At 34.0% G+C, this 12,597-nt stretch overlaps 1 protein-coding gene across 2 annotated transcripts in view; it reads left to right on the top strand.

Moving 5' to 3' along the window:
* Positions 1 to 6,071: 6,071 nt before the first annotated feature.
* The window catches only part of LOC149076415 (uncharacterized), a 106,438-nt gene continuing 99,912 nt past the window's right edge, over positions 6,072 to 12,597 (top strand). Inside the window, exon 1 of one of the 2 annotated variants that reach the window (XM_089243971.1) lies at positions 6,072 to 6,762. In XM_089243971.1, the coding sequence (XP_089100097.1) occupies positions 6,390 to 6,762 (373 nt within the window). In that variant the 5' untranslated portion in view covers positions 6,072 to 6,389. The remainder of the gene's footprint in view (positions 6,763 to 12,597) is intronic. The other variant, XM_089243970.1, reaches the window with a different exon arrangement.

Below are 12,597 nucleotides of genomic sequence, written 5' to 3'. Positions count from 1 at the left end.
AGGCATGTATGCGTTTACATACTTAAAAGCTACTTTAAAGTTTCCCGAAGAGAAGAAGAAAAAGAGCTGAAATTTGAAAGGAATAATGTATGAAATGAAATACAGAACTTTTGAAAAGAGAATGAATGGTCATTTCATGCGGTGAAAAGAGAGGAAGACCATTGTCCATCTCTCTCTGTCCAACAGCGTCTTCGTCCATCCTAAAGAAGACGACTTTTAAGAAAGAAGAAAAAGTTGGGTTCCCAAATACATCAATAGATTCACCCAAGTTTTCTTGCCATTTAGCTCATGTCTATTCATGGCCCAACATAGTACCCATTTGACATCCTCAATATAAAAAGTGGAAAAAAAATCAGGCTTTATTAGCATCAAAGGGAAAAGTTTTATTGTGAAAGAGAACTTTCCTTCTGATTCGTAGAAAAGAATAAAAAACGTCTAAAATATACCGTATATTTTTAAAGCTTTTATTTCTCTTTTCTGCAACTTTTACTTTGGACTGAATCCGACTTTAGAAATTGTTGAATTTATTTGCTTCTTCCGATGAATCAGTAAAAAAGCATTATTTATATAGTTTACAGGTCAGAGTGAATACATAGGTAATAAAAATATTTTATTTCTAGTCATAGTTTGAGAAATTTGGATTTATAATAAAAATCCTGTGGAAATTATGAATTTGTAATGAGGAAGATTGTCTCGCGTAATTTTTGTTTAGGCTGCAATAATCAAATTTCAAGTCCGTTATTGTACTATAGCACAATGCAGTACAGATGTGTTATATGTAACATTTACAATTCAGTATTGTGAATACTTCATTAAAAGCTAGCAAAACTTCAGGGAATCGAGCAACCTGAATAATGTCTGATTTTCAGTTGAATATAATATATTCAGAAATATATACACGATATCATTGAATACAAATAAATACAAAACAAATAACTCCTGACGTGTTTCGGTTGTATTTTGTATTTATTTGTTTGCAATAACGTTGTTTATATCTATTTCTCCTTGTATTAAGACAAAGCGCAATTTTTCTTCATTTACAATTCATTATTCAATAAGAATCTCAAATATTAATCTATTCTATATAGCTACAAGAATATTTACTTATAATGAATATAATTAATAAATTAATAACCTTTATTAATTCCTTCAATGTAAGAAAATTTCTAAAAACCAATGGAAAGAAATAGAAAGAAATAAATAGAACTAACTGTAATTTATTATTGATTGTAGTAGCAGTAGTATGAATATCAATGAATTTTGATGTATATTAATTATTCACTTTTTAACAATAAACATAATATAAAATTTTTACACCGGCATCCGCACCACCAAAAACATCCATAAATTAAGTATCTGATTCTTTTCCCCCAGCAGATTTTTGTAGTTTTTAGGCTACTACTACTAAACCACACATGTACCTCGTCCATATTCCTCGGCGGAACTTCTATGGAATTGGTTCATGCTGGAATGTGCGTGTCCGTGTTTTGAACCTAGCGTGAAGCTTGTTTCTGTGTAATACTCGTAATAGTGCTACTACTACTAAACCCAGACATGCACCTCGTCCATATTCCTATGCGGAACCTCTAACGAATTGGTACATGCGGGAATGTGCGTGCACGTGTAGTGAAACCTGATGTGAAGTTTGTTTCTGTGTAATGCTTGTTATGTGTAGTGCTGCCATCTTCCATCAGTTTTTTCTAACTATGAGTGAAGTGTAATGATTGAATAATTAATCGTTGTAGGCCTGTTGCAATCGTAATAGTGCTGCCATCTACCACATGTTTTTTGAATTATGAGTGAAGTGCAATGTTTGAAGATTTTACCGTTGTAGGGCTAAATTTTAAGTAGGGCTGTGGTTTGTAGGCTAAGAAACTACTAGTTATAGTAAAGCGAAACGATAGTTTTTGAAAATTTATAAGAAATATTAACTTGAATTACTTAGATATTTAAGATTAATTACCATTGCAAGCCCAAAACAATTCAAAACAAGTACCCAAGTTTACTAAAAAAACTTGATACAATTATTAATTTTCTTACATTTTCAATGATCTTAAATTGGTACCTACTTAAGTACTCATTTCTAAAAGCGTTACAAGAAGCGATATGTACCGAAATATTCCTGATAAACGACAAAAAATTACTCAACTGTACGAGTTTCATTACTCTCACAAGAATGTCTAATTAGCCATTTCCTTCAAAAGAGTGACAGAGTTGTCCGAATTGAGAAACACGGGATGTAGAAGAAAGAAAATTCCTCATTTTTCATAAACAAATAAAGAAAGCAAAAATTGCAAAATAAATAAAATAAAGAATGCAAAATAAATGAAATTAAATACAAAATTGTAGAAAAATAAAGAAGAGGAATAACAAGAATCTCGCTGTATTGTCAAATTCACTTTCTCTTGGGAATGCGAGTGTAAATATAGACTTGTATCTAAGTCTTGACAATCAATGATAATTCATCGTTAGGAAAAAAAAGCAGCTTACATAACAATTTTTCATTCGGTGAATCACTATTTGTAATTTTCGTATCACCCATTATGATTGATATAATTCATTGAATTGAATGAAGGAACTAAATGTTACATTGCACATGGCTTTGTACCTTTGGGAGTCATAGTGTAGCAACACGGATAGTAGTATCCCTTCAGGATGATCTGCAGCTTGCAGCAGATTTGGTCCTTTCACGAGGCTATTCTCTTTGCCTCTTACTGTATTTCTACCCGAAACATTGAAATAGTCCAAACTTACTAACGGTGGAAAATAAATGAGGCGCTCTCTGCTCTTGTGTCTTCCTCAACAACGAAAGCCGAGATAAGACAAAATAGAATTCTATTCCCCTTTTTCGTATATTCCCTGAAACTTATCCTCTCTGCATTATTTCTGTGGGGATTCTTTAGTTTTCGTCATAGTTTCTCCGCAGCTTCCTGAGGCTACTGTACTCTGCCACTCATTAGCCATGTATGTGTTACGGTAAATGTGATGAATCCGGCTATAATGCATAATCACAGAGCACTTTGGTAAGTTTGATAGATTTCTCTTTAAATTTATAACTTCCACGTGCGATTTGTATTGCACCCAAGCGGCGTTGGTAAATTTAGTTAGTACTAAAATAATTATCCCTTTTACCGGTGATTAGGCATAAACCCAAGCGTTGCGTCGTTGGTGAACATGATAATCATACTATATAATATGATAATCCAAGCATGTATTGTATCATTATATCGGGCTAAGATGGTAAAATTTGTCATCATTATATCGGGGTCCGAATATATTCATCTCACAAACTAGACTCATTTAGAATTTTTTCGTATTTATGAAATTAACGAATTACTCTAAGGCAAAGGTTCTCAAAAACTGCAACACGGAGGCCGATAAAGGTTTTTCGAAGATATTCTTTATTAAACTGCTCTGGGGAGCCGCGGATAAGCGTTGATCACCAACGTGTTGGAGGAAAATGTTTATGAACCCTGCACTAGGCTAATAAGCATAATCACAAATAAAGGCGATAAATTTCAAGTGTTTATCAAATTTACCAACGATGTTTGGGCATTATGTATATAATAATGTCATTATGTATGTAATAATTTCATTATGTATATAATAATGCCATTATGTATATAATAATGCCATTATGTATATAATAATGCCATTATGTATATAATAATGCCATTATGTATATAATAATGTTTGAATATTGTCATGTTCAAACGGAAAATATACCATTTGGTATGGCTTTCGATAACGTCATTCTGTGGTGTGCTTTCATTATGTTAGGACCAGTAAGGCAGTTATAGACCCCCTAGTGGCGCAGTGGTAAGATGTTCGTCTTCCACTATGAAGGTTACCTTAAGGTTCATAGAACGCAGAAGCAAGCTCTTTACCTACCGAACATGGGGCGACCGCAGATAGATGGTGCTTCCATTTCCTACCCAACTTCAGCGGTTGGAAATTGCCGTACCGCGATATACGACCGAAGTTGGTGTGCGATAAAGTAGTTGTAAAATCTATGTTTTTTTTAAGTCAAATTGTCCGCAATGCCTTTAAAAATATAGTCGTGGGTATAAATTATGTGTATTTTACTATAAAAGTTTACCCTATATAGAATACAAAGCTGACTAGAATCTTATCAATTTTCAGATTCTTAATTTATATAGGTTCTACTATACGTAAAAAAAATTGCAATATTGACTCGGCCTGGAAAGGAGTCAAAAACTGATTAATAATTAATTTTAGGTTTACACATCACCTGTTTTATTTCAGTATAATGCTATGGTAAATGTGATGGATCCGTAACTATGCATAATCACTAATCGTCTGAGTAAATTTGATAAATTTTACTGCATTTATCACTTTTATCCTTGAGTATGTCTAATTCCCAAATGAATTTGGTAAGTTCGATAACTATAGAAAAAAGGAATCAGATAGAAATACTTTAATTCAACTACTTATCAGTTTCGCTCGTACGTAATGCACAACGTGTATTCGTACTTTGCACATAAAAATTAAATTAAATTAAAATAGGTGTGAAGAAGAGATAAGAATAAATTTTTTTATAAGTCTTGTTATCGTTCGCTTTCACCACATTTATCATCGTATGCGAACATTACCAACATGACCGATCCAATTCATCATCAGAGACTGAATTTTATGTGAAATATCCGGATAATGTAGGTAATTCAATTGACGATTTGAAATATTCACCAATGTGAGCTGGGGAGTACACAAAATCACCGATAAATGTGATAGATTCACAATCGTTAATTAGTGTGCAGTCAAATCTCAATATAACCATATTGTGAGGCCCAAAAAAAAAACCTTGTTGAGAGCGATTTTTATCTTTATATTGAGAATGACTCTTGTCATTGTGTAGTGAGGTTTCTCTTACTGTACATGCATTTTTTTCTTACATTTATTTCTTTTTTTTAGAACTTTCTCTGTTTTTTTCGTGGTGATTTTATCCATTGTATTTCTTCTTTCTCCCTTTTTTGTCGTGGGAAGTAGGAGCTATGTTAGATATCTAAAGCCATGACCATATTTGGTGGGCTGGGGTCCTATTCGCCGCTGTGGTAGCGGCTAAAGCCATGGTAAATAATAAAATAAAATGAATGTATAAATACAGCGAAACCTCGCCACAACGACACTCTATGTAACGATAAATCCCTCTACAACGACATTTTTTTTTCAACTCTTGCATGGAATTGCTTATAGTCTAATGTTGAGATCCTCTCTATTCAACGATATAACGATAACCTCTCTACAACATTTTTTCTTGGTATGCAGAATATCGTTATATCTAGGTTTCACTGTATTTAGTAAAATTTATCAAGATATTCGGTGATTATGCGTAATTACCGGATTCATTATATATAACATTATTAAGAAAATTCAAATTGAATTTTTAATATATTGTTACATATATAATGTTATTGTTATTATATGCTAACGGATTTACTGTATGTAAATGCATGTACGGCCGGGATTACCATATGAACGTTTGATAAAAGATCTTTCGCAAAACTTAAAAGAAAAAAAAAACCATCCAATAAGCCATAGGCTATATTCATGCAATGTAACCCATACACTTATTGGTTGATTTTTTGGTTTTATAAAATAACTTTTACAAAACTCTTATAGTATAATCTCGGTTTAAGATAGCTATTTAAATTAGATAGCCCGATAGCCAGAATAGATAAATCCCACAACCATTTTATTTGGGACCTTGGATCTGAAAAGCACCGAAATATCGCGAATGAATCTTCCGCGTAGGAAATAGAATAATAATAAAAAAAATTCTATACAAAAATCCAATATAAAAGAAAAAAAGAGATCGCGATCTTTGTATACATAAACAACAAAAGTCGAATTCGACGGCTTTGGAATTTCGGCGGTTTTGAAGGGCGCTGCGAGTGAAAAGGTCTTGGTGCTGGAAAAATTCTCATTCGACCAAAAAGTTCGCTCGGCGAGAACTTTTTATCCGCGCAGTAGGACAGACAACGTAGCGCCGCTTCACCTCGCGCGGATTGATACTCTCTTCTCCTGCCGCCCGCCGCCGTTTGTTCCTGTGGAAAGAAGTAGACGGCGAGAGTCACACACAGCACACGATGAACCCAGAAGCTGCTACTGCCGTAGTGTTGTTGTTAGTAAACTTTCGGAGGCAACGTGTTCGCATCATAAGTCAAGCTCACGCCTCTTTTTACGCTCTGGCATAGCCAAGTTAAAAAGAAAAAAACGCCTCTCTGTTTCTCCATCTACGAGTCAAGACATATTATTCCTCTACAGAGTTTGTCACTCACAGTTAAATTTCCGTTCGTTTTGTTTCGAATTTAATCTCGTGGACATTGGAGCCGAGATTCGCGGGCTCGAGACCAGGCCGCGTCGCCTCCATGCATCTGTCGGCAGAAATGAGCGCCTCTTCGGTGGCGGCGGCGCGACCGACCGTCGACGCTATGACAGAATTTTTCGTGCCCGTCGAGAGGACACTGACTGAGATATTAAGTGAGCACCCGGGAGAGCTGGTGAGGACTGGTAGCCCGAACTTGGTGTGTTCGGCACTCCCGTCTCACTGGAGGTCCAACAAGACTCTTCCCGTCGCGTTCAAAGTCGTGTCGTTGGGCGACGTCCACGACGGCACCATCGTAACCATCAGGGCCGGCAACGACGAGAACTATTGCGGCGAACTCAGAAACGCCACTGCCGTCATGAAGAACAAAGTTGCCAAGTTCAACGACTTGAGATTCGTCGGCAGGAGCGGCAGAGGTAAGTCCGGAAAATAAGCTTTATTTCATTTACATTTTATGCCAAAGATTCTGGTAAATAATCAAGTTTTGTTGCCAAAAAAATTGTAAATAAATCATTATCATGAAAAGCTATAAACAATTAAAATCCACGGTGAAGAGAAGTCCGTTCAGAACTATTTTAAGTTTTACAATTGAAGAGCTCGGGGCCAGGGCCTTTTTTGCATTTAGAGGTTGCTATGACTCTGTTATCAATAAAATAATTGTGTAAAACCCCCTGTGTAGCCGTCACTCACGTCATCTAGAAATCATGAGAGCCTAAATGGTGTGACGACTTGAGCGAAGTGTCGTCAGTTTCAATGTGCAATATTGTGAAAATCGTATATTAAATTAATGTAAAACTTATCCAAATATTAATTACAATTACAATATTAATAAAATTTATGGATGACAAAATAAAATAAAAAACGATTTTTTTTCACTCTTTTTGAGCTTTAAATATTTTACTTATTGTGGTAAATATGCTGGTACACAGTAATTCATGATACAAATACAAGGTAAACTCAAACACGAGGCCCAATTTTGACTTGACTTGGGGGGTAATGGGCATAGCAAAGCAGACAATAGAAGGCCTCAACTTGGTAAAAAAAATGTGATTTTTCAACAAAGACCATTTGTTAAAATTTTACACCCTAAATTAATTGGGGCCCATGTAGAAATTGCGTCCTATTCGAACAGCCCTTAAACTTTAAACAAAAACTAAAACAGTCCTTTAAGAACTTTTGTTTTTATTTTAGTCGGTAATTGAACTTCCTCTGTGTCACTTTGTTTGAGCTGTTCCGTTTTGGTATTTAAGGCTTTTACGGTCACTTTTGAACATATGACAATGCTCTTTTGAAGCTCTATCTTTAAAGTAAAAAAGTGATGTGGACGCCTTCTATTCCTCTCTCTCTCTCTCTCTCTCTCAAATTTTTCCATAGTGACGAGTTAACCGAGTGTTTAATTGCATTGTTATCTATGAAAGCTAGACGAGACCCAAGAAAAATGACGACTAAACCGGACGACTTACCGAGGTTTTACTGTATTTATATTTAATGTGTGCGTCAAGAGTGGATAAATAGATTTTAATTGGTCAAAATGCAACCTTTCTTATATTAAAATAGACAAACTATATATTCTCTTATTTCATGAATTTGATGTTAGTTTTAATAAGCGAGGATTTTTTTTTCTGGAACTAATGTTTTTCTAGAATATAATGAATTTCTTACATGTTTGCTAAGTAAGATATGTGATAATATGCAGTGAAATCTTGATATAACGATACCCTGTGGATCACAAAAAATATCGTTGTAGAAGGATTTATCGTTATAGCGAGGTTTTAGTGCACAATGTAAAGTAATTTTTGTAGGTAAAATCTTTTATATGATAGAGCCATCGTCAGATTAAAATTTCCTACAAATGTTTCGTGTACATCTAGGGTAGCATCTTCATTTGCGACGAAGTAATTCCGTAAGTTATTCAGACACAGCCTATATCGCGTGCAGTTATTATTGATTCGTAAAAAGTGCTGATTTTGTGCAATCAACTAAGCTTTTTAGGAAGCTCATTCACTGATTTGAAGGACAAAGTAGTTAACTATAGATACAGTGAAATCCTATATAGCGATACGTCTGTCTGGTCTCCTGAGTATCGTTATGTAGGCGTTTCACTGTATACAATAGCAAATAATGAGACCCTCTTTGCGTTTGAAAAGGCTTTATCTTCATGCTTCCTTAACAGCTTCAGTGTTTCAAATTTGACCTCTTCCTACACACTGATTGATTTCTCCCACTATAATATTTATAATACCATATAGAAGAATCAATGTCCAGTTGGAGACCGAACTGATGTATAATGAAAATACCCGAGTAACATTGTAACATTATATAGGATGTATCGTGAGAACAGGTAATGAAATGACACCGAATATGGGAACAGTGGTCGTGCTACATTCACGAAGCTTGTAATAATTGATTTCGGATCATTCTTATCTTCTTAAGTATTAAGTGATACGTAATCGATTTCGTAAATTATATCTCATCCATCTAATCTCATTCTGTAAAACATTGTTGCGAAAACTTACTTGTTAAGCATCTTCGGTCTTCTATAAATTTAATCATGACGCAAAAATACCAGTATTAATTATTCGTTCATATACCGTAGCTCAGTGATTTACAAAAACTTGCATAAATAGGCACACAAATCAATATCTCCAGCTTGCTGCGACAACCCTTACAAAGTATATATAAATCCTTTCTTTCACAAAACTAAGTTTTTATTAGGTAAAGAACATTTTTTCGAAAACCACTCATTCAAATGCCTGGAAACTATGTGTGCCTCTCAACACTATGGTGTTACATACTTTATAACACGAGGATTTTTTATTTAAATTATTCAAACATGTTTTATGGAACATAATATGGGTAAATTTTGGTGATTTTTGAAAAAGTTGCATGTTGTTAAAGTTAAAATTCAAGAAAAAAATAACCAACAATTAAAATCCTAAAAGTTCGTGTTAAAGTATATAACACCATAGTGTTGAGAGACACACAAAGTTTCAAGACATTTGAATGAGTGGTTTTCGAAAAAGTGTTCCTTATTTAACAAAAAACTTTGTTTCGAGGAAAAAAAGCATTTTAGCGGAAAACATTAGCATGTATAATACATGCCAGCAGTTTTTATATTAAAATATTTTAAAAATATTTTTATTACAGGTAGAACAAAAACGCTAGAGGAATATGTAGAAAAAATATTTTTATTACAGGTAGAACAAAAACGCTAGAGGAATATGTAGAAAAAATATTTTTATTACCGGTCACAGTTTAACGCAGAAAATTTCACCGTATTTAAAAATTAGAAAATTTGCGTGCGCCAACCCCCTTTTGATTATTTTCCTGTTTGATTGGCAATGATTGGTCGTATACCCTGCTTTAATTTAAATGGTCACCCTTGAGTATTCATGATTAGTAAGATTAATAACTGTTAATTCGCATAACATTTTCGTGATAATTTCCTTACAACTCACATATGATCCTGCTTTCCAGGTATTTGACCTCCAAAATAACAAAAAATCGCTCTCTTGAGTTCAAAGTGAAAATTTGAAACATAAAATTGATATTTTCTGCCCTTTTTAGTCGTAAGTCAATAAGAAATGAGGCTGGCTAAACCGTTACAAAAATCATGGAACATAAGAAAAATCGTACTAACAAATAAATTTGTCAAAATTTCATTATTATTAGTTGTTACTGCTATACTGATTATCGATGAACTATGACAAAGAAGGTTCCATGAAGAAGCTGCTAGTTATGTTTCTTCACGTAATTTTTCAAATATATTTACCTGTAATCGACCATTCGGCAAACATTTACATAATCCTTTTCATGGTTCTAATAATCAACTTCCATTTAAATGTAATAATTAACGAGTGTTTAATGATCACGAAAAGAAAAATATATAATCATAAAAAAAAATTCACATGTTTTTTTAGTGGCTATAAAAATTTTACGGAACAAACTAAATGCTTAAGTAAAAATTGTAAAATAATAACAATAAATATGGAGATTGTTTTTTTAATTGTTCACGGAAGACAAAACTCAACCACATCATGAACAAATATTTATTAATCACTTTCACACACAAACCAAGTTGACAAAAAAAAAAAAGGAATTCACGAAAAAGTACGGAAATGTTAGCACAACATGATTCCGCTATTTTTTTAATATTTCTTCCAATTGAATAAATTAATTAGAGTAGGATTAAATAAAGTTTTTTTTTCGTCTTTCGAAATAAATATTAGAAAAAGAGGGAGAAAAAACCTCAAGTTTTTCAACTCAGGGGTTACTTATACTCACAGATGATTAAACAATTGAGTAAATACTCGTACATGAGTAGTGTATTATCTCGACGCATTTTTCCCCCACTTAAATGTCCTCTTCCATAACTTTTTTATATATAAATCGCAGATTTTGTATTCTTGAAAAATTAATTTTTTTTTCTACAGGAAAGGCTAACTAAGTCTGTTTTAAAGTAATACGACATTTTTATTTTTATATATTAACGTTTTTTTATACCGGGTGTCTTCCTAGTTCGGTCTTCATCTCACCAACGGTTCACCGTAGAGGAATGGTTTGAGATTAATTTAATAAATTGATTACTCAGCCGCTGCTGAGAATATTCGTTAAAAATAAGCATGTGTATTCTTGAAAGAAATTTTGATTACAATCAGTATATTCAATTTTTATATTACTTTAGTATACAGGTTGTCCTGCAAATACTAACTCTATTTTTATCTCATCGATCGTTCGTCTTAGAGGAATGGTTTCGATTTTAAAAAAATGCTCGAAATGTGTTCAAAAATCACCCTGTACCAGTTTTGTCGGTGAAAATGCAGGTTGTTTCGAAAGAAATCACCCAATTTGAAATGCGTGTATTACGAAAAGTATTGAACACATACACACTTTTAAGATTGATTTTATATTACATGGCTTAGTTTTTTTACAAACAAAATTAAAGGTGTTCAATATGTCCACCTTGAGATGCACGGCATATACGGTGGTCAAATTCGGCCCAAACAACCGCGAGCATGTTTGCTTCCACGGCTGCTGGTATGCGTATCTTCAGTTCGGCTAATGTAGCTGGAAGGGGAGGCACATAAACGTAGTCTTTTATGAACCCCTACACGAAGAAATCGCACACTGCGAGGTCCGGCGATCTTGGAGGCCAGTAATGTTTAACTGAATTGTCAGGTCCCGTACGTCCGATCTATCGTTTAGGAATGCGATTGTTCAAAAGTTCTCGAACATCCAGGCTCCAGTATGGTGGTGCCCCGTCCTGACGGAAAATTAAGTCATCGAATCAGTTTCTAAATGTAGAAAAAGTCAATCTTGAAAAACACTGCAGTGGCGGCCGAAGGAAGAGCGTTAGCGCTACCTGTCGGGAACTGCGTGAACCTCGAGATTTCCCTCTTTCTACCTATGCATTATTCGATCAAAACTTGATTAAAAGCTGAGTAGTTATGATCTTTTTTTAAATCGGATGATTCTTTTTGAAACCCTCTGTATAATGTGTCACAAAAGAAAAAATTATATTTTTTTATATGGACACCCTGTCTTAAAAAACACAATCATAGAGTTGTTGCCCTGTCTCTCCTGGGGGCAATAGAAAAATTCCCCGTTTTTCTCTCTCTCTCTAAATGCAATATTGGTTGCGATATTTAGAATTCAAAAATTGGTGAGAAGTTGGGGAAGAACAGCATAAATTAGGGGAGAAGAAACGTTGTCCTTAGTTTGTGCTGTTCTTTATCACCTGTTCTCTAGTTTTTGAATTCAAATATCAACGAACATTGCACTTGAAAACGTTAAAATTTTTTATTGCCCTCAGGAGAGACAGGGCAACAACTTTCTAACTGGGTTTTTTAGGACAGGGTGTCCATGTAAAAAAAAAAATAGATGTTTTTATTTTGTGACACTCTATTTTCAGCATCAAGAAAGACTGCAACAAGGTGATTTTTGAACACATTTCAAGTAGTTTTTAAATTGAAACCATTCCTCTACGACGAACGACTGATGAGATGAAGGCCGAGGTAGTACTTACAGGACACTCCGTGTACTAAAATAACATAAAAATTGAATATATTGATTGCATTCGAAATTTCTATCGAATACATATATTCATTTTTAACGAATATTTTCAGTAGGGGCTGTGAGCGATCAATTCATTGAATTAACTAATTATTTTATGACTTATTTGAAGATCATGGAATTTTCAATTTCAAAAATTCTCAAGAGAGAATGGAACCGATCTGAGAACAGTCAGTTGA

Source organism: Pholcus phalangioides, unplaced genomic scaffold, assembly GCF_987345545.1.
Source record: "Pholcus phalangioides strain wild (caught in Gottingen) unplaced genomic scaffold, Ppha-v1.0 ptg000015l_1, whole genome shotgun sequence".
Classification (NCBI taxonomy): domain Eukaryota; kingdom Metazoa; phylum Arthropoda; class Arachnida; order Araneae; family Pholcidae; genus Pholcus; species Pholcus phalangioides.
This window is presented reverse-complemented; position numbering and strand designations above follow the sequence as displayed.